Source organism: Tachypleus tridentatus, chromosome 13 (genome assembly GCF_004210375.1).
Source record: "Tachypleus tridentatus isolate NWPU-2018 chromosome 13, ASM421037v1, whole genome shotgun sequence".
Lineage (NCBI taxonomy): Eukaryota > Metazoa > Arthropoda > Merostomata > Xiphosura > Limulidae > Tachypleus > Tachypleus tridentatus.
The window spans coordinates 53,708,686-53,729,411 of record NC_134837.1 but is presented as its reverse complement, the minus strand read 5'-3'; the positions used below and the strand labels follow the sequence as shown (position 1 = coordinate 53,729,411).

Sequence of the window (20,726 nt, the reverse complement as noted above, 5' to 3'; positions counted from 1 at the left end):
TGATACATATAACTTTTGTTTTTTTCAACTTATGACCACCATTATTTTTAAATATGGTAATTATTACAATTAACACTTTATCAACTATCAAACATACCTAGCTGAGCTATACATTTTCAGCACAAGACCTCCATCAGTTTAATATTTTTAAAATTAATACCTTTTGTTGAGATACAGAAACTATTTTATAATAACAGATTAAGATACAAACATAAAAATAATCGTACATAAAACTACCACCAGTTTGAAATAGAATAACTTGTTAAAATTAGCCCTTTGGTCACCATGTTTTTTACATCATGAGAACCATCATATTTCATTCTTCCAAAAATAAAGTCAGTGAAGGAAATATTTCAGAGAAATATTTAATTGCGAATTTTTATACTTAAAATTCATTAGTTATTGTAGTTACTTGTATTCAAACCCTGAACAGTTCAACTGCAAGGTGATTTTTGAGTTAAGTATAAAAATAACTCTTTTATCCTACAGTTTACAAATTTAAGTTGCACAGCCTCTAGAACCTCTTCAATTAATATCAAAAGTTTTTTAAGGTAAATGTCTAAACTTTATATTTAATTTCTTTACTATATCACTAACTATAGCTATTATCATCAGCGTACATCATATTAAAATGTCTAAAATTAAGGAACAAAAATGAGTACATACCATTTAACTTTTTATTCAGTAATCTTAAAATATCATCTTTGGGTTTCCACTCTTTGTTCACCTAAGCACTGAGAAACACTTGCTCCAGACTTTTACACTCCACTTAAGCAAATTCCAATTTGCAAATTTCTCAGCCAATTTCAGTGCATCCATTATCTAAGTACTATATGTAAACACCTCATCCCAATATTTTAATCACTTTTTCAAGAAATAAACCAGTCTTTAATGGGGAGATAGGGTGGGAAAGTGTCAGTAGAGGTATTATTGGAAATACATTTTTCATTCAGGAAAATGACAACTTCCAAAACATACCATCCATTGACACTAAAGCTAGAGTTCCACACTGAGAAGGTCAGTGCAGGCATGATCCATACAGAAAGCGCCTGTATAGAACAGGAGTGTACCAAGTGTGGTGGAACTGCACTACATCCAAAACAGATATGCTCTTCCTGGAACTGCACTACATCCAAAACAGATATGCTCTTCCTGGAACTTTGTTTCTATATCAAAGGTACAATAGAATATGGGTAATTGTCAGTATAGACCAGCTCCGACCAGAGAGCCAAAGTTCAACAACTTGGGGTTGGAATTAAGGGGTTGTTGTACTTATATCCTACATTGGTGGCTAGAGTTATTGGAGTGCAATGTTATATATACACACACACACACACATACATATTTTGACTGGATCCCAACCTGTTGTTTCACCTAAGTGGACAGGCTTTCTCTTCTACCTGAAGAAGTCCAAAAGACAACATCCCAAGCTTGGAATGACGGGATCATGTATGCTGTACTCAGCCAAAGTAACAAAACTCATAAGGTCTGGAATTATGAACATTCATCCTCACTCCACAACCAAGCAAACAAGGAGTATTCCATTTGCTACTGGAATTATAGAGAAGACATGGTACCTATGCTCAATCAGAGACCTAGGATGGAAACATTTGTGTTCATAATTATAAGGAGATAGTGGACCACCCTCAATGAACAATATACTAAACTGACATTAACCAAAGAGTAAGCCCATTCACTCCCCAATGGGAGAGCTTCATGTCAAACTGAACAGAAATTATGAGTGGGCTCTCATAGCAGCTGGTGCCACTCCTACTAACATTTGGGAAAACATCCATGGACCCTTGTAGAAGGACCCCAACTTTTCCCTTTTCTCAAAGAGTGGAGGAACACACTCTTATGTTTTGGAGAAAAAACTCTGTCTGCCACCCCAGCAACTAAAAACTAAGTGTGGGTGGTACTCCCAAGCTCTGTAGATAGTAGAATCTTGGGAGTTAAAATGCATTGAGGAGCCCTTAGGAACAATGTTCTGGAAAATGTGCAATAGTTAAACCAAGTTACCTACATTTTTAAAAGCAAATCAACTTCAACTTATTCAACCTGAAAATTGGCAGGGACAGGCAGGATTCCCTTTATCTTTACTCATAACTGTCCATGAGTTGTGGTTCATAATAAGGCATCTTGATGTGGAATTGAGAAGAGAAAGCATATCTGCTTGGGCAAAACTCACTACAGAACAAGTTCCAGTGAAAAATAAAAGGACCTTGGAAATAAAAGAGTATATAATTGAGGAAAATACCTCTAGTTATAGTCTAACACATGTGGTTAAGACAGTTACAGGAGTAGTGTACTCTCTAAAACTTCTTAAATACATTTCAAATATTTATTCTCAGTAAAATTTTATATTTTTTTCAGTTATTTTCTCCACCCTAATTGTATACAACATTGGTTAATTTGACCGACCTTGTAACTACAAAAAAACTATGCATATCTAAATTACCATTTTTTTTTCTTCTAAAATGACTTCAAAATATAAACATGAAACTACATTTATTCATTCTAAGTAGCTCTATGCACATAACAGTATACATATATTTATATATTTTTTTTTCCTTGAACCATATCTAACTACTATTCACACAGTTATAACTTATAAATCACTTGGGGAATGTGAAGGTCATGTTATGCTATCAAATTAGTTTAGTCACAAGTTGCTTGTATGCATGCGATTAGAACCAACTACTGAAGGGGGAGCAACTATTTAACTCTCTTTCTATGGGCTCAGTCTATTCGACCTAAAACTGAATCTAAATTTACCTTTAGTTTGCATACTATATCTTCTAATATGTTTTATATCTTGACAAAATTTCACAAACTTTCAATAATCATTAAGAGCCATTTGTAGACAAGAAAATTAAAATTTTTAATGACATATTTTTACTAAAAATTTCTCTATAAAACTCTTTTCTTGATCTTAACTCTATATGCTGGGAAAGCAGAAGACTGCCACTGTTCTCATGCATGAGATAAATGATCATGTACCAAAAGACAAAAATGTCCAGATCTGCAGTATCAAAAAGACTAAAAAAAATGAAATATTTGTTCATGTAGCAGTTAAAAATACCTTTATTTCAATCTCCAGTTATTTCTAAAAGACTGAAATCTGCTAAAAAGTGTAAAAATTGAACTGCTAATGATTGGAAATGGGTGTTATGGACAGATGAGTCAAAATATAAAATATCCGGTTTAAAGCATGAGCTTTAGATTTGGAAGACACATGAAAGATACTTGCTTTAATACATACAACCAACCATGAAGCATGGGTGAGGTAGCATGATAGTTTGGGAGTGTTTTTCCACTAAGGTGACAAGAAATATTTGTAAAATAGATGGAATAATGGACAAGTGCAAGTACCATCAGATACTTCTCTGTCATAATATACTGAGTGCTTTGTTTGTTACTGGTAAACAGTTCAATTGCCAAGAAAATAATGACTCAAATGTTCACCCAACCCATGCAGAAAATACTTAGCTAAGAAAGAAGCTGCTGGAGTCATTCAGGTGGTATACTGGCCCCCACAGAGCCCCAGTCTCAAACCGATTAAGCAGATGTGGGATTTAATAGATCAAAAACTTGACAAATCAAAAGTTACTTCCAAAGAAACTTTATGGGAGTGCATCAGAGACATTTGGAATAAAATATCTAAAGACACTTTGATTAAATATGTTGCAATAATGCCTGAAAGATTGCTTGCAGTTATCAAATCAAAAGGAGAACACAAAATATTAACTGTTTGTTAAACTCAAGCACTTCCACTGAGTTTCTGTTGTATTAAATATGAAAATTAATAAAATTTTGATGTTTCACCTGTGATTTACTTTTCATTGTTCTTTGAAAGTAGCCTGAAATATAATTTTTGGCATTGTCCTGACACTTTTGCACAGTATCATATGAATAAACAGAAAGAGCTAAAACTAAACATTTTTAGAAACAAATTCACTAGAATATACAGGTGAATATTTTGAATAAAAGAAGATTTGACTTACAAATGAAATACTTTAAAATAAATTTACTAATACCACTTCAGTACAAGAAAAAACAACAACAAAAGGATTAATAAAATATGGTAATTATTTTTAATTGGATATTCACTTTCCATATACTAACCACAACTATTGATGATATTATCAAAGTTGTTTAAGTAGTAATATCCTTCTTCTAATGACCTATTGTCAAAACGGTAATATTGTTCCACTGTTGTATTCCTGTGAAAACAAAGTCCACAAATTTTAATATACATTACACATAAATGCAGTTTTAATACTGACCTAAATAATAAAAGTATCAGATTTATTTAAACATTTACTAATTAGAATCTATACACTAATTCTCAAAGACACAAACTCACAGATGTACATGTGTGTGTGTACAGGTGTATGCATTATACATTTACTCAATTGATATGTCTCAATTAATCTGATACGTTTTTGGAAGTAAACTATTAATTTGGTGTGTAGGCTCTGTAAACTAAAGAATATATATACTAAAAAATGAAACCTTTCAAAAGAGAGGTGTGGTGTTGAGAGGTTTTTTAAAGCTACTAGGTTTGATTGAACTCATTTACTTGAAAACATATGAGAAGGAAATGTTCAAATTAAACTGTATTCAGATTTCAGGAATTTTTAAGCTAAAGCTTTTTATATAAGAATCAAGAAAAGCTCAAGAGCTCTCAGGACTAAGTCCATGGACTTAACTGAAAATTAGCATGAACATTTTAAGAGATCATTAAAAATAAGTCTACATTTATATTTTTGGAATTTTAATATTGGAGATTCCAGGTGGGGTTTAATAAGGCTCATACAACTGGCTGTATGGATGTGCTTAAAATTGTAAGAATATATGAAAGGTTATTCAAAACAAGTTGCATAAATATTTTTCAGTAGTAGTAGTTTCCCATGACATTTTACAGTTAATCTGTTAGTTCAATACAAAGTAAAAAAACGCACTAAAAACCATAAGCCTTACTTGCAACAATTCATCATAACATAGTTGGAAAACAGTTCCATCCCAATTATGGCAAAAAAATAGTAAACAATCAGTAAGACCAAAGCAACACTAGCAAACCTAGGAAGGACAATGAAGACAGTACCAAGCACATCTCGGTAACGACGTTTCATTTTGAATAGCCTGAAAAAAAGAAAAATAATTTTCTACTGATCTTATTTTAAAAGATATTATCAAGTTAATACTATTTTTGTTATGATTCACAGCACAAGTTATTATGTCAAAATGTTAGCCATACATATTTAAAAGTACATGTAGTGTTTCAATACTATTTTGATTTTAATTTTAAATAACAATGAATTAGACTTCAAAAATCTAAACAATATTCTTGGTTTTAAAGGTGAAACAAAATCTTCTAAGATACAGAAAACAGAATTATTTTGTTTTTAACTATTAGAAGATTATTACTGAAAATAGCCTGTTCCATTTAACTCCATGATGCCTGGTACCATTTTTAAGTTTCTTTCTGTGAATGATACTGCACTGAATTCAAAATTTAATTAAACCAATTTACTATCAAGATATGTTAGTGAAATTAACATAGTAATATATATTATAAATTGAATTTTTATGTTATTTACATTTTAATTCCTTTGATTCAAAGGAAACATTTTAAAAATACATAAACTGTAGTTTTGTGTCACATAATGTCTGAGGTATGAAAAATTTTAGATGCATAAGTTGATAATGCACACAAGTACCTAGACATTTATAAGTGCCATCTTGTTTATATAATGTATCTTAACACTCCTATGAAAAGACGTTTCTAGTCCTGATTTCTCCAAGCCCATTCCCCTGGCTGTGGTTTCGCTAGATAGTAGATAGGGACAGTAGGAATCTCGTTAATCCATTCATTAATGGATTTAAATGGCAATTTCATTTAAATACAAAATTATTAGCCTAATATTAATAACCTTTCAAGTTGCTCTGGGGCCTATTAGGCCCCACATTTCGTAGGAGTGTTAAAGAGTTTATGCTGAAATAACTTCATAAAGCCCAATGAGAATCAGCTGATATATCAGCATAAAGGATAAAAAATAAAGAATGTGTAAGAAAAATTAAAAATGTAAACTATAAGTGAAAAAATAAAGAGGAAAATTATGCATATAAGAAAAATAAGAACATTCTTGTGAATTTATTCAAAAATTTGAAAAGTATGTACACATTTCCATTTGTTATTTTAAACATTTCATTATGTTGATGCTAATAAATAATTTGTGATATAGTAGAGAATAATAGAAAATAAAATATAAACATTTACTTTAATTAAAAAACTATGCAAATGAAATGTGAAAACTATAAGATTAAAAACAGTATTTTTATATACTTTGATACATTGTTCAGGCAGAGTATTGACAATAAAACTTTCTAAAATGAACAGCAACTGCCTGTTGTGAAGACACGAGTCTACAGGATGATGAAAGGCAGAAGACTTTTGAAATGTTGTCCTCTACACTTGTGTCTCCACAACAAGCAGTTGCTGTCCATTCCACAAAGTATTTTTATACTTCATATAAATATCACCTTGCAGGTGAGCTACCAAGAGTCTGTGTGTAAATAACTATGTGAAATAATGAATTTCTATTAGAAACAGTAAACAAAATTAAAAATAAAATATTTTACTTTTTCTGAAACTATATACTTTTAGGAATGGTTTTATAAAATTTGAAATAGTTTCACACACTAGTTTTATTTTTGTAATGAAATATGACAAGGGCAAAATTATCTTTTCTCCAATACCAAATCCAGGCATCATAAGATTAAGCCATATAATATCTCATATATTCAGTAAAAATATCTTGCAGTACAAAGTGGAAGATATCTTGCTGTACTTTTAAAATAAATTACAATACATTGTTTTTAAGTATTATGAAGAAAAACAGGATTAAATACTAAAAAAAATAAAAAAATATTTATTATACAGGGACAAATGCATGAAGCAGTTAAGACTTAACACAAACCTCAGCAAACGAAGTGGACGTAATATAATGACAAAAGAGAAGGGAAAACTGAAGTATTCAGCTATTATTCCTGCAAGACCTGTTATTGTGACAATGAAATCATACCTATCAAGTAAAAATAACAGAAAGAATTAGAACACATAAACCTATTAAACAATTGTTTATTATCAAACTTTTTCTTCACACAACAATTTTTGAACAGTAAAAATATAAAACTATGAAATTTTAAATGTAGGTTTTTAACAGATAATCATATTTTATTTAAAAAACAGAAAAAATATTATATTAAAGTTCAACAGACATGTAATGTGTATGTTTACAAGTACTAAATATTGTTTTTCATTATCCATTGAACACTGTATTTGGTCAACTAAAAATGGTTATAAATACAGAAAAATTTTAAGATGTTTAAACTTACGTAATAAACAATCAGAAATAATAAGTATTAATTAAAATCATTTAACATACAGACACAATATTTCCTTTGCTGATAACTTATATTAATTACTTCTGAGCAAAAAAAACACACAAAAAAAACACTTTTTTATCTTATTCAAACAATGGAAATGAAGACCGATCACACATTAACTTACATCAACATCAAGATGGCTTCTTACTCATTTATAGTAGATAGAACTAAAACACTTTTTACATGGACTCGGTTTATAATGGCCATATATAACAGACTATATCATTTCTTAGATGAGTCTGTATTTTAATAGTTATGTATAATAGATTATACCATATCTTAGAAAAGCTTGGTTTTTATAGTTGTATATAATAAATTTACTATGTCATATCATAAAAAAGTGTGTAGTTTTATTATTCATAGAGAACAGAATATCAGATGGTTTCCTTAAAGCTGGTCAGCATTGAGATGTTTTCTTCAGTAAAGACAAGTACTCAAATTACAGTATTCCTTATATTTTCAAACAGTCAAACATAACAGAATAAATTATAAACACAAATGATCTTTCATACAGTTATACAAAGTAGACAATATAAATAATGCAATATGCGTTGCACAACTTTCACACAAATGAACAATGTAATTACTGGAACTGCTTAAACTTTTATTTCTGTTATACTGCTAAGTGTACAAACAATAAAAACTGAAGTTCTAGATTTTTATTTTGCTCATTCTTAAGCATGTTTATTTCTCTAAATTTAATATGAACAGTTTTGGTTAACTAGATATTAACACATATCAACACAGGTCATTGATCAAAAGCCATGTCATTACGCTTGTTGACTTGTGTTCAAATTTTATTAAATGACTATTTTTATGAACTTATGTCTATACATTTGGTATCAAACTGTAGATTATAAGTCAATTTTTAGTACTGCACACTAGTTAACTTCTTAATTCAAAAGTAAATAAACACACTCAAATATCGATTTTTGTGTATCACGTGGTATGTTTAATGCAGTACTGGTCCCAATTAGATACCTGTGATATACAAATACAAACTCTATAGTTTTGTATAAATTAGAAACTCAAATTACCAATACTGAGAAGTTAAAATATAAAATAAGAACATCCTATCTTTTATATTTGTTGAGATATCACTACATTACTGAATCAAATACAGTGGCCCTGCCCACCTCTTTCCATTTTTGAAAACACTTCCTGTCTAGATTATGTGAAGAACATGTCAAAAGCTCTGAATGTCTCCTAGTGACTTTTTCAGTCTTTTTGAAGTATTAGGGTGTCAATTCCATTATTCTGATATAAAATTTCAACATGGCAAGGTACATCTTTAGTAGGCTTGAAATTTCATATTTTTTTAGACCCAAATACAGCTTAAATATTAAACTTGATAAATTACAATAGAATTCTATGGTATAGACACAGCAATTTATGAATTTTTGGTTATTTTAAATGTATGTATAAAACCTAAAAAAATTATCTTATTTCACATTCTTCATGTGTGAAAATTTGACGAGGCTTAGCAACCTATGGCAAGCAGCAAATTAGTACAAAGTTCTTAACTAGAAGAGATAATTGATTGATATACTTCTTTATTTACTATTCCATGTTTTAAAAATAATAACTGAAATGTGATTGTATTTTAGAAAATACTAGTCCCCTAAAATACAGCCATGGCAGATTACTTTGTAAAGGTCAGTTATATACTCATGGATATACCATAGTTACATGAATGAACATGCTGCATGTCATTGCAACTTCTTTAATTTTAGCCAGGCATGACTGGAATGCCAATACAATAAAATTAATAAATATATATAAGTGCATAATATTATAAAATTTAAACTATTTGGACTAAAACATTTGTGCTTTTTCGTGTTATAATCTGTATTCATTCTAAAATGAAAAAACATAACATTTCTTAGTTTTTATATTAGTTATGATGTCAGTAAAATTGATATAGTACTGAAAATAACAGATAAAATATAAAGTTTCGTCTTAAAAAATGATAAGATACTTATTTGGACATTATAAAATTTTGCATGTAAAATTTGAAAATTTTCTAATTCACAAAAGTATTTTTAATCTTACAATCAAAATTACTTTGTATACTGGATAGTCAACATTAGGAAAAAAAATGGCATTGAAAACATTACTTAAAAAATGCTAAAACTTAATAAAATAAATTTTGATATTTTATTTATGAAAAACTGGTAATGTTTACTGATACTTTGGAACATTTTGTGAAGATACTCTTACTAATTTAAATGTTGTAGCATATTATCTCTGAAATGAAATAAAAAATAAGTTTTCTGTAATTTTTCAATTCACAATGTAATTTTGCCCTCATGACAATACAAAATGGCCCCAGTAGGTAGGAGGTTAAAGAGTACAGCTAAGAACTGCAAAGGCAAACTATTCAGATGGCAACGTTTTTATTGTGTATATTATTGTATTCAACCAACACCGACTTAAGTATTAAAATATCTCACTTACTGAAAATAAACTACAATTAATAGAAATAATTCTCAAGAACAAGTACTGTTGGTAAAATATCACAGTATTATGCTTGACAAAGACAGCAATGTCATCATTTTGAAAGGTAAGTTCTTTTTTAAATGGTAAAAACTTTTCAGTAATACTGTGATCTACTACAGAAAATTAATTTCTTTAGTGAAGAAACTAGATATTTTGTGAAAAAATTTTATCACGTCTTCTGCAATAATCAGCTCTGAGATTAATATTACATTTGGGCACACTACCTTATCACTAACTTACATGTTCCAGCCTGAGCTGAAGTATTCAGAAACACCCAGGCCAACTATCTTCAAGCCAGCTTCCAACATGTAAACTGTAATACACAACAGGAAAGTTAAAAGCAAGAAATAATCTTCACAGCACTAAATCTTTATTCAATATTATAATAAATGAGAGACCTCAACAATAACAATTTTTGTAATCTATTAAGAAATACAAATTTTACTAATTTTTAGCACTTTGATAACATTTTATATATTATTTAAAATTATTACAAATGACAAATTTACTTTATTCACACAATCATTTTATGCTTTCCTTGTTTAGGCCATATGTTTATCAACTGATTTAAAAGAAATATAAAGAAAATTTTATAAACAGGAAGGAAAAAATAAAAGCCATGAAAAATGATGAATTAAAAAGAAAAAAACAGGGCCATAGTATAATTTTTATTTTGCATTTACAAGTTTTAAGGATATTTTATTATTGTCCACACATTTGATTACTTTAATGATTTTCTCAGAGTTTCAATCTCAGAACATATTAAGAGAGACTAAGTATGCCTAGTAGTACTGTGTAGTTGTAGCTTTTGTTATTTGTGTGTACTATGCTATTGGCCTAACTACACAGCATGTTTCAAGTCTATATGCAAGTATAAGCAGTCTATAAATAAAAAAAATAAGGTCTTGTTTCTCAGTTCTTTAAAACTTGATGAATTACCATTTATTCCAATTAAATATGAAAGTGTGATATGAGTTACAGACATTAAAACGAAATAGAAACAGCAATTATTGTTATTGTCTAAGGCTATTTTATTAAACTGTGTGGAAAAGAAACACATAACAGATATAATAAGGCTTACATTATGTTTACCATTTTAACAATCAAATCATTTACTTTCAAAAACCACTAAAATATATTCACTACAATGTTTATTTCTTTTTTCTTGATTATTTTTGCTTTCCAAAAGAGAAATAAGTATAGCATACTGGACAGATAACTTCAAATTGTTTCCTTCACACACACGCTTACCTTTTCATGGATAATATTATTATCTTATTCTTGGAATATATCAAAGATAAATTTATTATTGTCACTGGCCTGTTGCAGTACACAACATTTCAGATAAACTTTCATAGAATTGTATCAAAATTATCACAATAAAAAAATGATGTATCAAGATATGTTGGGAAATTTTCATTGATTTTATTTTACCCATTAACTGCAGACTTGAAAATTACGTCATTGCCCCCACAGCATATTTCAGAAAATGTATTTTACAAATTATTTCTAAACTTTTTCTTAAACCACTTGAAATAATTTCAAAAACATGCACTCTCATGACTCTATGACACAATTTCTGTAAATTTAGAAGTGCTGTGTAATAATACATGTTGAAAAGCATAACAGCACCAGGCAATCTTTAATCAAACCTCAAAAAAAATCCAGTGGCTCATGCATTTGAAAGTCAGATATGGCTATTTTATTTACATATGGAATTAAATAGCTGCTTTTGTAAAGAAAAAAAAAATTATAATGTAATTCACATTTCATTATAACTTGTTATACACGTGTGTATGACATTTTTGGGTTTCACAACACTTGGAATGAGATTTTGCATGCTACATGATGTACATTTTGAATTAGAATAATTGCATACTCTAAAAAAAATTAAGTATTATTCTTTCATGTGCAATAAACCATATATCTCTATGTTTTAGGTTAAACAGTTTCTCAAAAGTGTTTCCAAAATTCTTGGATAACCTGTATTTAAATGAAAAAGTATGTATGTGAGTATGATACTAGAAAGTACTGTATTTTCTTTCTCTCTCAGTTTAGAAAGACTAGCCATTTAATTTATCAACATTTTTTAAGATTTCCAGATATGCATATATTTTTAAAATATGTACATGCTTTCACATGTAGGAAATCCACCTTGTTTAGTACCAGTTTATTTTTAGATGTTTTCTCATGTTGATGAGGATTTATTTTCTGGTCTTATATCTACTTTTTCTAATAATATTACTTGTTCGAGTTTGGTAGTACCTGAAAGTTAGACTCTCCCTACTGCATTTGGAACAACCAATGATGTAAATTTCACCTGTGTTCTGAAATGGCTAATGGTATTGTTTTTGTTTATATAAAGTCATACATCCAAATCAAGAACAAATAACTTGAAAATAAATGGAGAATTTCAAAATCACTATATATGATTCAGAAGAGCATGTTGAGCATTCTGATCATGCATAGTTTGTCTTCTTATTTATTGGACATATAATGACCAATTTTACTTTAATGAACAATTAAATCTAGTCTCCTTTTAATTGAGTAAAATTTTTAAATTTAACTCTGTGACATATTCTGGTCCTTATTCCTGTTAGTTGCAGTTACTACATGAATGACAAGTTAGTATAGTTGAGAGTACCACATGAGTAAGCTTATTTAGTTTTTTGGACATAAAACATTTCAGTGAATAATATGGTAAGTATGTTTGCCCTTTAATGGCTTTAGAGCCACTACTGAAACTTCCAAAATCTTTTAGCCATGAAAAAAAATCACAGGTTTTTGGTCAATAGTTAGTATAGCTTGAAAATGGTTCTGGTTTTATGTCTCACAAGCCCCAAGTGGGCTTATGAAACAACCAGTGGCCCCTCAAAAAAATTTGTTTCTCTTCAGCCCCATTTGAGGAATTAAGGTTAGCTTCTACTAGAAAAGAATAATGGTCTAACTTGGAGGATATGGTAGATACCAAATTACTTGAGGAAGACAGGTTTTGGTAAATCTTCCAAAACTTTAATTACAGTTTATCCAATAAATCATTTTGTCTTCTATCTAAAATATTTTTTTAAATTTATATCAACAAATAATCATCACCACAGGTGAATCTTCAGATTCTTGATTAACTAGTTTACGTTATAAGATACGTATACATATTTTCAAAAAACAAGAACTTCTCAAAAGTTAACAACAACAAATAAAATCAGGTAAAGACAAAACTTAAAAACCATTAACCCAGCAGACAAGTTCTGGCAATGCCTGAACATATTCAAACTCATCAATTATGAATCAAGAATTTGCCCAAATATACCAACTACAAATCCAACAGCAACCCAAGTTCCAGCTGTTCCAGTACTCTTGATGTGATGTGTAACTGTAAACACAAAGAGAACTGAATGAAAGCAATATAAATATATATTAAAAATTAGAGTATTTATTTATTGTATAAATTATTTTCTTAAAAATGTTATCACAAAATCATAATCCATGCAACAATGCCAGTGGTTTAGCAAAGAACAAGAAACATTTTAATACATGTTGTAAAATTTGTTAAATGTCTAATAATTTCTTTATTGCTAAGAAATTCATAACTTTCAACAAAAACAATAAAAACCAAATACAAGTACAAAAATATATATTACAGCATTTCATTTCTCATAAAAAATACTATTTTAAAACTTCATGTAATGTGAGTCTCACACAATATACAACCTACATTCATTTTTGCAATCACATGCATTAACAATAAACACTTCAGATATTTTTACTTCTGTTTCAATGACAAGTTACAAATATCAGTAGTGGTAATAAAACAAAACTTACTGACATATGAATCCAATTTTCCTGCACCCACACCTTTAAAGAACAGAAAATAAAACATAAGAAATATGATCATCAGATAATAAAAGACAATTATGCTCATTAAAAAAAATATTTTTATATGTAAAATATGTACAGCATTCAAGTCTTGTATGTTAACCCTACTGACACAGGCATCCTTTCCAGTGCATGTCACAAGATTTTAGTGACTTGCATTTACAGTAGTTTATTAAATAAACTACTTCTTGTTTATGGTATATCAATTAGTATAGAATAAAATCTTAGCTAATAATCAATATTTTATCAATACATAAGTTTTAAGTTCTTGATTTTATAAGACAATGCATTTAACAAAGATCTTGTTAAATATTACATGAATATTACATTTGTTTCAGTTTAATGCAAGTAACATATATTGTTAAATGTGCATTGTCAAATTCCCACTTATCCCCTAAATTTGTAGAAGATTCTCAAGTGTAAGAATCAACAATATATGATGTGTGCATGTAAACAATAGTCACTACCAGTATTTTTTCCAACAGAAATTTCGAGAACCTAACATAATGATTATAAATGGTAGCCACTGTAACATGTGAAGAGACAATATATTATTGTTGAATTGCTACAGCTGGTATACTATAAGTCTCGGAAGCTATAACTATGATTAATTCTTATTAATTGGGAAACTACAAATATTTGACAAGGAATGTTTATAGATTTTGAACATTGCAAACCATTTCACTTCAGCAGATTAACTTAAAAGATCAGTATTTATACAAAGACATTGTATAATTTCAGTTGCAAAAAACTCATGTGGGAAGAGATAGCTAGCTCTCCATTAAGTGAATTTTACTGATGTCAACTTGTTGTACTAATTTGCTTGTCATGGATTGCCAATAAATGTTCAGTTCCAGACTAGATAGAAGACTCAATATTGTTTCTAAGTTTGTAAAACGTTTTTATGCAAATCATTATTTGTAATAACCATTATTATAAATTATATTATTGTTTATTTATTAAAATATATTTGTGGTAAAAAAGAAAATTGTGCTTAATACTGTAAATTTGATAGTTCTCAATATTTAATTAACTTCTAAGTTAAAATTTAAGTTGTTTGAGATAAATTACAATACATGAAAATAATAAATTGAGGGCTTGTGTCTGAAATCCAAATCAGAGACAAAATTTCTTCTATATTAAAATTAAATTTATTTTCAGCACCAACAAGATTTGATCATGTCTGATTATCAAGATTTTTTGTAAATCACCCTCTTTTGTTTAACTAGAAAGGTATAACAAGAGTGATTTGCTCAAAATTACCAAAGTTTTAGAATTAGAAGTTAAAAAAGCAATGAGAAAAAATTAACTAAAAAAGAGTATTATAGAAATACTAGTTGATGATGACTTGTTTCAGGAAGCATTAGGTGAATACTCTAATGTCTCCACTACCCAATCAGAGTTGAGTGATAAAGATAAGTTAGATATCCAGCTAAAACTCAATCAAATTAAGTTTAAACAATCTCATATTGAATATGAAAGGAAAATAAGCATCTTGAAGCCAAACAAGCTCATATCAAAGCTAAAAAAAGAGAAAGAACAAGCTGTATTGAAGCAGATAAAGAAAGTAAACATCACAAGATAGAACAAGCCAGTATTAAAGCTGAGAAAGAAATTAGGCTGAAGGAAATGTTAATTAGACTCGATTCCAATTGACAAAAGCAAAATCACAACTTTGAACTCAATTGATATATTAAAGTACCATCGTTTAATGAAAATGAGGTTGATAAATATTTCCAATATTTTGAGAAGGTTGCCCAAACCATGGAATGGCCCAACAAAACCTGGTCATTATTATTACAAAGTATTTTAACTGGTACAGTATAAAATCTTGTGTTGCTCTCTCTCCAGAAGATTGTATGAACTATGATAACATAAAAGCAGCTATTCTCAAAGCTGTAATTCTATGCATATTGGCAACAGTTTCAACAAACTAAGACAATCATGTCTAATTGAGGAATTTAAAATTATGCATGTGATGATCTCAATACTTACTTGGATGAAAACAAAGTTCAAACAATTTATGCAAATAGAACAATGAATGAGATATTACTTGTACTACTGATATGTAACATACAAATTATCTAAACACACACAGTTAACAAAGTTCTTACAAATATTGAAGTGACAAATCACCTACAGTTACAACAGAAAGTGTTCGTACCCCTGCATCCCGAGTAGTTTTTTGCTTATAACTTAAAAAGTATCATGATTAGGCTAATAGAAGTATGGTATATTATAAGTATTATACCAACACACATCTACATAGCTTTTTATGTAAATTAAATGACAAATACACTGTTTATAAACAAATAACCAAAAATAGGAGGAGCAGAAAGTGTTTGTACATTTCAGAACGTGTGAAAAACCTTATATTCCCATAAAAATTTTGTTTAGTTTGGCAAATAAACTACATTATACCATTCCAGAACTAGACACTGGACTCATAATTATTGGAATTTAGCCATCAAAAAATGTACTTCCGGTAATTTAGCACCGTTTCCATCATTATCTGCTTGGTCATCATGGCAAACAGGAAACGACTGTCCAGTGATTTAAAAAATCGAATTATTGTAAAATACAAGTCTTGTGTGTCTTTTTCAGGTATTGCTACACAACTTATATGCTGAAATCTACTGTTGAAAGCATAATTGCAAAGTTTAATCTTACAGGATCAACTGCTAACCTCCCTCGTTCCGGATGCCCCACCAAAATTCCAGAGAGAACCAAGAGGAAGGTTCTCAGAGAAGTTAGCAGGAACCCTCATTTAACACGTAATGACATACAGAAACTGGTGAGGGAAACTGGGGTTGAAGTAAGCACCTCTACAGTTACGAACATGTTACACTCTTCTGGGTTCAAAGCATGCCGTCCTCGTAGAACTCCATATTTAAAGCCTGTTCATTTAGAAGCACAATTGAGATATGCAAGAAAGCATGTAGGTAAACCCTTTACCTATTGGAAGAGTATTCTTTGGTCAGACGAGACTAAAATCAAGCTTTTCGGCCACAATGATGTTCACTATATTTTACGTAAGAAGAGGGAACAAAATCTTCCAAAGAACACCATCCCAACAGTTAAACACGGAGGTGGCTTGATCATGCTATGGGGTTCCTTCAGCTCTTCTGGTGTAGGCAGCCTTCACCCTGTCAACGAAATCATAAAAAAAGAAGAGTATGTTGGTATATTAGGCACTTATATCAAGAATGATGATCGGAACTTGTAGCTTCGGCGTCGTTGGATCTTCCAGCACGACAATGACCCTAAGCACATATCGGAATATGTGCAATCCTGATTGGAGAGGAACCATATAAGCATTCTGGAGTGGCCATTGCAGTCACCCGATCTCATTCCAATTGAAAACATGAGTTGAAGACCATGGTTCATCAGCGTCATTCGAAAAACTTGCAAGAGTTGAAGGCCTTCTGTGAAGAAGAATGGAAGATAATACCAGTCGAGTACTGTCAAACATTCATGGAGGGCTATGAGGAGAGATTGTACCAAGTAATTCACCTGAAAGGCTACACAACTGACCATTAAAATAGATGCATGAACACTTTCTGCCCCTCCTATGTTTGGTTATTTGTTTATAAACAATTTATTTGTCGTTTTAATTTACATAAAAGTTTATGCAGATGTGTGTTAGTACAATATGTATAATATACCACACTTTCATTATCCTAATCATGATACTTTTTAAGTTATGAGGAAAAAACTACTCATGACGTTACAGTACAAACACTTTCTGTTGTAACTGTAAATTTGCTTTGTTCACACAGCATGTAATTAAAACAATGTGCAAAGTGACAAAAATTATTGAGAAAGCAAAGTAACAACCTATATCTAAAGTACAATTAATCTAAATTAATGTAAACCAAACAGAACACTTAGTAAGGCCAATACTGATGATAATTAGGATTATAAGGTATACATTTAACAATGGCAAAAAACAAAATAAGTCAAGTAGACAATGAATTAGGTGTCATTCATAGTAACTTACAATCTATCTAGCCATATCTAGTTAAAGTACTTATTAATATCTTCATTATTAACAGTAATAATTTATATACTAAGATCCCTTACAATTCAGTAACAAGAAACAAATATAAAAACAAAATGGTCAAAACAATTGAATACAAAATAATAAAAATAAAACTATAATAGCAAAAAAGCACAATCATAAGTGGGAGCTACATGTTAAAAACACATCTAATCAGTGCTGTACCTATCAAGAAAGATATTACAATACTATTAGTGGAAAGTAGTCGCATTCCAGCAAGCACACTACGTATTTACTGTAATACTACAAAGTGGCATTGTAGTGGTTTGAAAATGTCTAAATAATATATAGTAATAATGTAACCTCATAATGTTGTATCACTATATAGTAACTATGTAACAATATTATCTTTATCTACATAGTAGGAATGCAACTTTACACACACACATACATACATACATACATAAATCTTTAGTCACAACTGAGTTTAATTTATCCTCTTTTTGTCTGTTAACATTCTACTATACTGTGTGCATGTGCTATTATGTATGGATGATGCAAATAACATCTCTGCTAACTTGTCTGCATTATTTTTGAATGATTGATATGAGCCATCCCTAAATTTACTTCCTTTTTCTAAAATTCTTTATTTATTTTAATAAAGTGCTTCAACAGACACACAAAGGTTATATTAACTAAACCACAAACATGGAACTGTTTCTATAAATTACTTTTGATGCTCTTTTTATTTGTGTTATATTATTTCTATTTGAAAGTAACAGGAATATTCTTTTATAAAAATGCTCCAGATAAGGATATTTATGGTTAATGAATACAAATGGAAAACTATTTAGATGATAAAAAACCTTTTTATTATGTGCATCAGTAATGCAACTTTTACCAAAACAAAACAAGTTACAATAACTCCTTATTTACTGTAAATTAATGATAATTATTAGAAAAATTAAGCTTGATCAAAAATATAATTGGAAAAATACCAATTATATTAGTAGGCTTAGTATAGGAATGCAGCTTGTGTCTCTAACATTCAATGTTTTAACTGTTCATTGGTAATTCATGCTATTTACATGGCTACATGACTGCTTCAATAAGAAGGTATAACTATAAAATTTTATAGCTAATAATAAGAAAGAATTTCAAGTTCTATATCTTTATTTCATAGTTTCCAATAATTACTTTCATTGTATGTAAGAGATGGTATGAGTAAATGAGAAAATTAATATGCTCGAACTAGAACAAACAGAAAACAAAATATTTCATGAAACAAATAACACTACTGAACACACCTACAACATTTCAGCCAAACAACAGAAACAGAACAGAGGCTCTATAAAAAATTGAAATATTTTGTATTGATTTTCAAAATTTGTAATCTAGAAATTACTGTACCATATTTTATAATATTTTTTGAGCATAAACAAGGTAAAATGTCGTGTGTGTTGAATTTCATGAAATATTGGTTAAGCAATTTATGTATGTGTGGAAAAAAAGAACATGTTGTTTGACCATAAGGAGTTAACAGCTTATAAAAGTATATTTCTTGCTCTGTTAATTTTGCTTCTTTTGTTAGTTTGATCAGGACAAGAGAATTCAAAAGATTTAAATGTTAGAAATAAGCAGATAATATTTAATTCTATCTCAATATCTTGACTTTTTTACTTAGAATAATGGCACTTCTTATCATAAAATTCACACAAAAACTACAAACAAACACGAAAACAAACATATTAAAAGAGAAAGATATTTAGATATTTATAATTCCAGTCTTGAAAGCAGGTTTAAAACAAAACAGTAACACATTTTTCTTTACCTGATATCTCAGCTGCTTCTATAACTTGCCAAATTCCATTAGCTATAATCACCACAACTGAAAATAAATAAACAAAAGTAATACTGAAAGCAATTTTAATTTGTGAAACAAATGGTGCCTGAGCCATCTAACATTTATAGATAAAACAGGTTCATAAAGTTGTTTTTATATCCATAAACAATTGCAGGTGTTTCAAAAACAGAAAAAAAAAATCTGTTGTGTATGAAAGATGTAAGTATTTTGCCTAAACATACTCTATTGTTTCAAATACAATAATATTATTAAACATTAATAACCTTTAACATTTGAAAAATTAAACCTTTACATTCTTTAATACCTGAAAAACAAATTTTACATCTAGGATATCAAAAAATTATTTCACTCTTCTTATCTTAAATATAATTAAAATTACTTTCCAAATAAAAACCAAATATTTGATATCCAGAAGATTATCAAATTGCTACTTAAATATTCTAAAGATATTAGGGAATAAAAGCCTTAAATTTTATTATGGTGGACATACTGCAATTCAAAATAAAAGTGCAGATAAGGCAACTTAAAACTGAGTTCAATATAATAAAACAAAGTTTATTACATTAAACTTAAGCTTTTGAACAGTAGTATCATTAAAGGTTTTACACCTCAACATTCAAGAAAAATCAACAAGAAACAGACAATGAAAAAAAACCAAAAAAGTAACTGTTTACTAAGTGCATAGTTGATATCCAGCTCTTTAGATTCATAACTATTCTACCAAATACCTCGTGACATACTTAGTGAATTGAATTTGTGGGTCTCTTTCTTTGTTGTAAAAACTTGACAAATTTTGCAATTTTTGTAATAATGCACAAAAATGATTAATTCAAACTCTGTTTTAATACAATGTATTTTTTCCTACAATAATTGTAGACACTTCTATTTTGGCAAGTAATGAAAAATTAATATTTGCACTGGCTAATTTTGCACAGTACTGGAAAAAGGAGTTATTTTAAAAATAAAAAAGTCACATCTACAGAATAGTTTGTTGATATTTATTCAGATGTTGGTCAAAACTTTGTATTCAAGTATGTA

The 20,726-nt window shown here is 29.2% G+C and overlaps 1 protein-coding gene across 1 annotated transcript in view; it reads right to left on the bottom strand.

Annotated features, from left to right (window-relative positions):
• LOC143236011 (two pore calcium channel protein 1-like) overlaps positions 1–20,726 on the bottom strand; it is a 91,874-nt gene that overhangs the window by 13,227 nt on the left and 57,921 nt on the right. Inside the window, 7 exon segments of the mRNA XM_076474203.1 lie at positions 4,126–4,223; positions 4,984–5,145; positions 6,984–7,088; positions 10,192–10,264; positions 13,259–13,321; positions 13,771–13,803; positions 19,656–19,712. Of these exon segments, the coding sequence (XP_076330318.1) occupies positions 4,126–4,223; positions 4,984–5,145; positions 6,984–7,088; positions 10,192–10,264; positions 13,259–13,321; positions 13,771–13,803; positions 19,656–19,712 (591 nt within the window).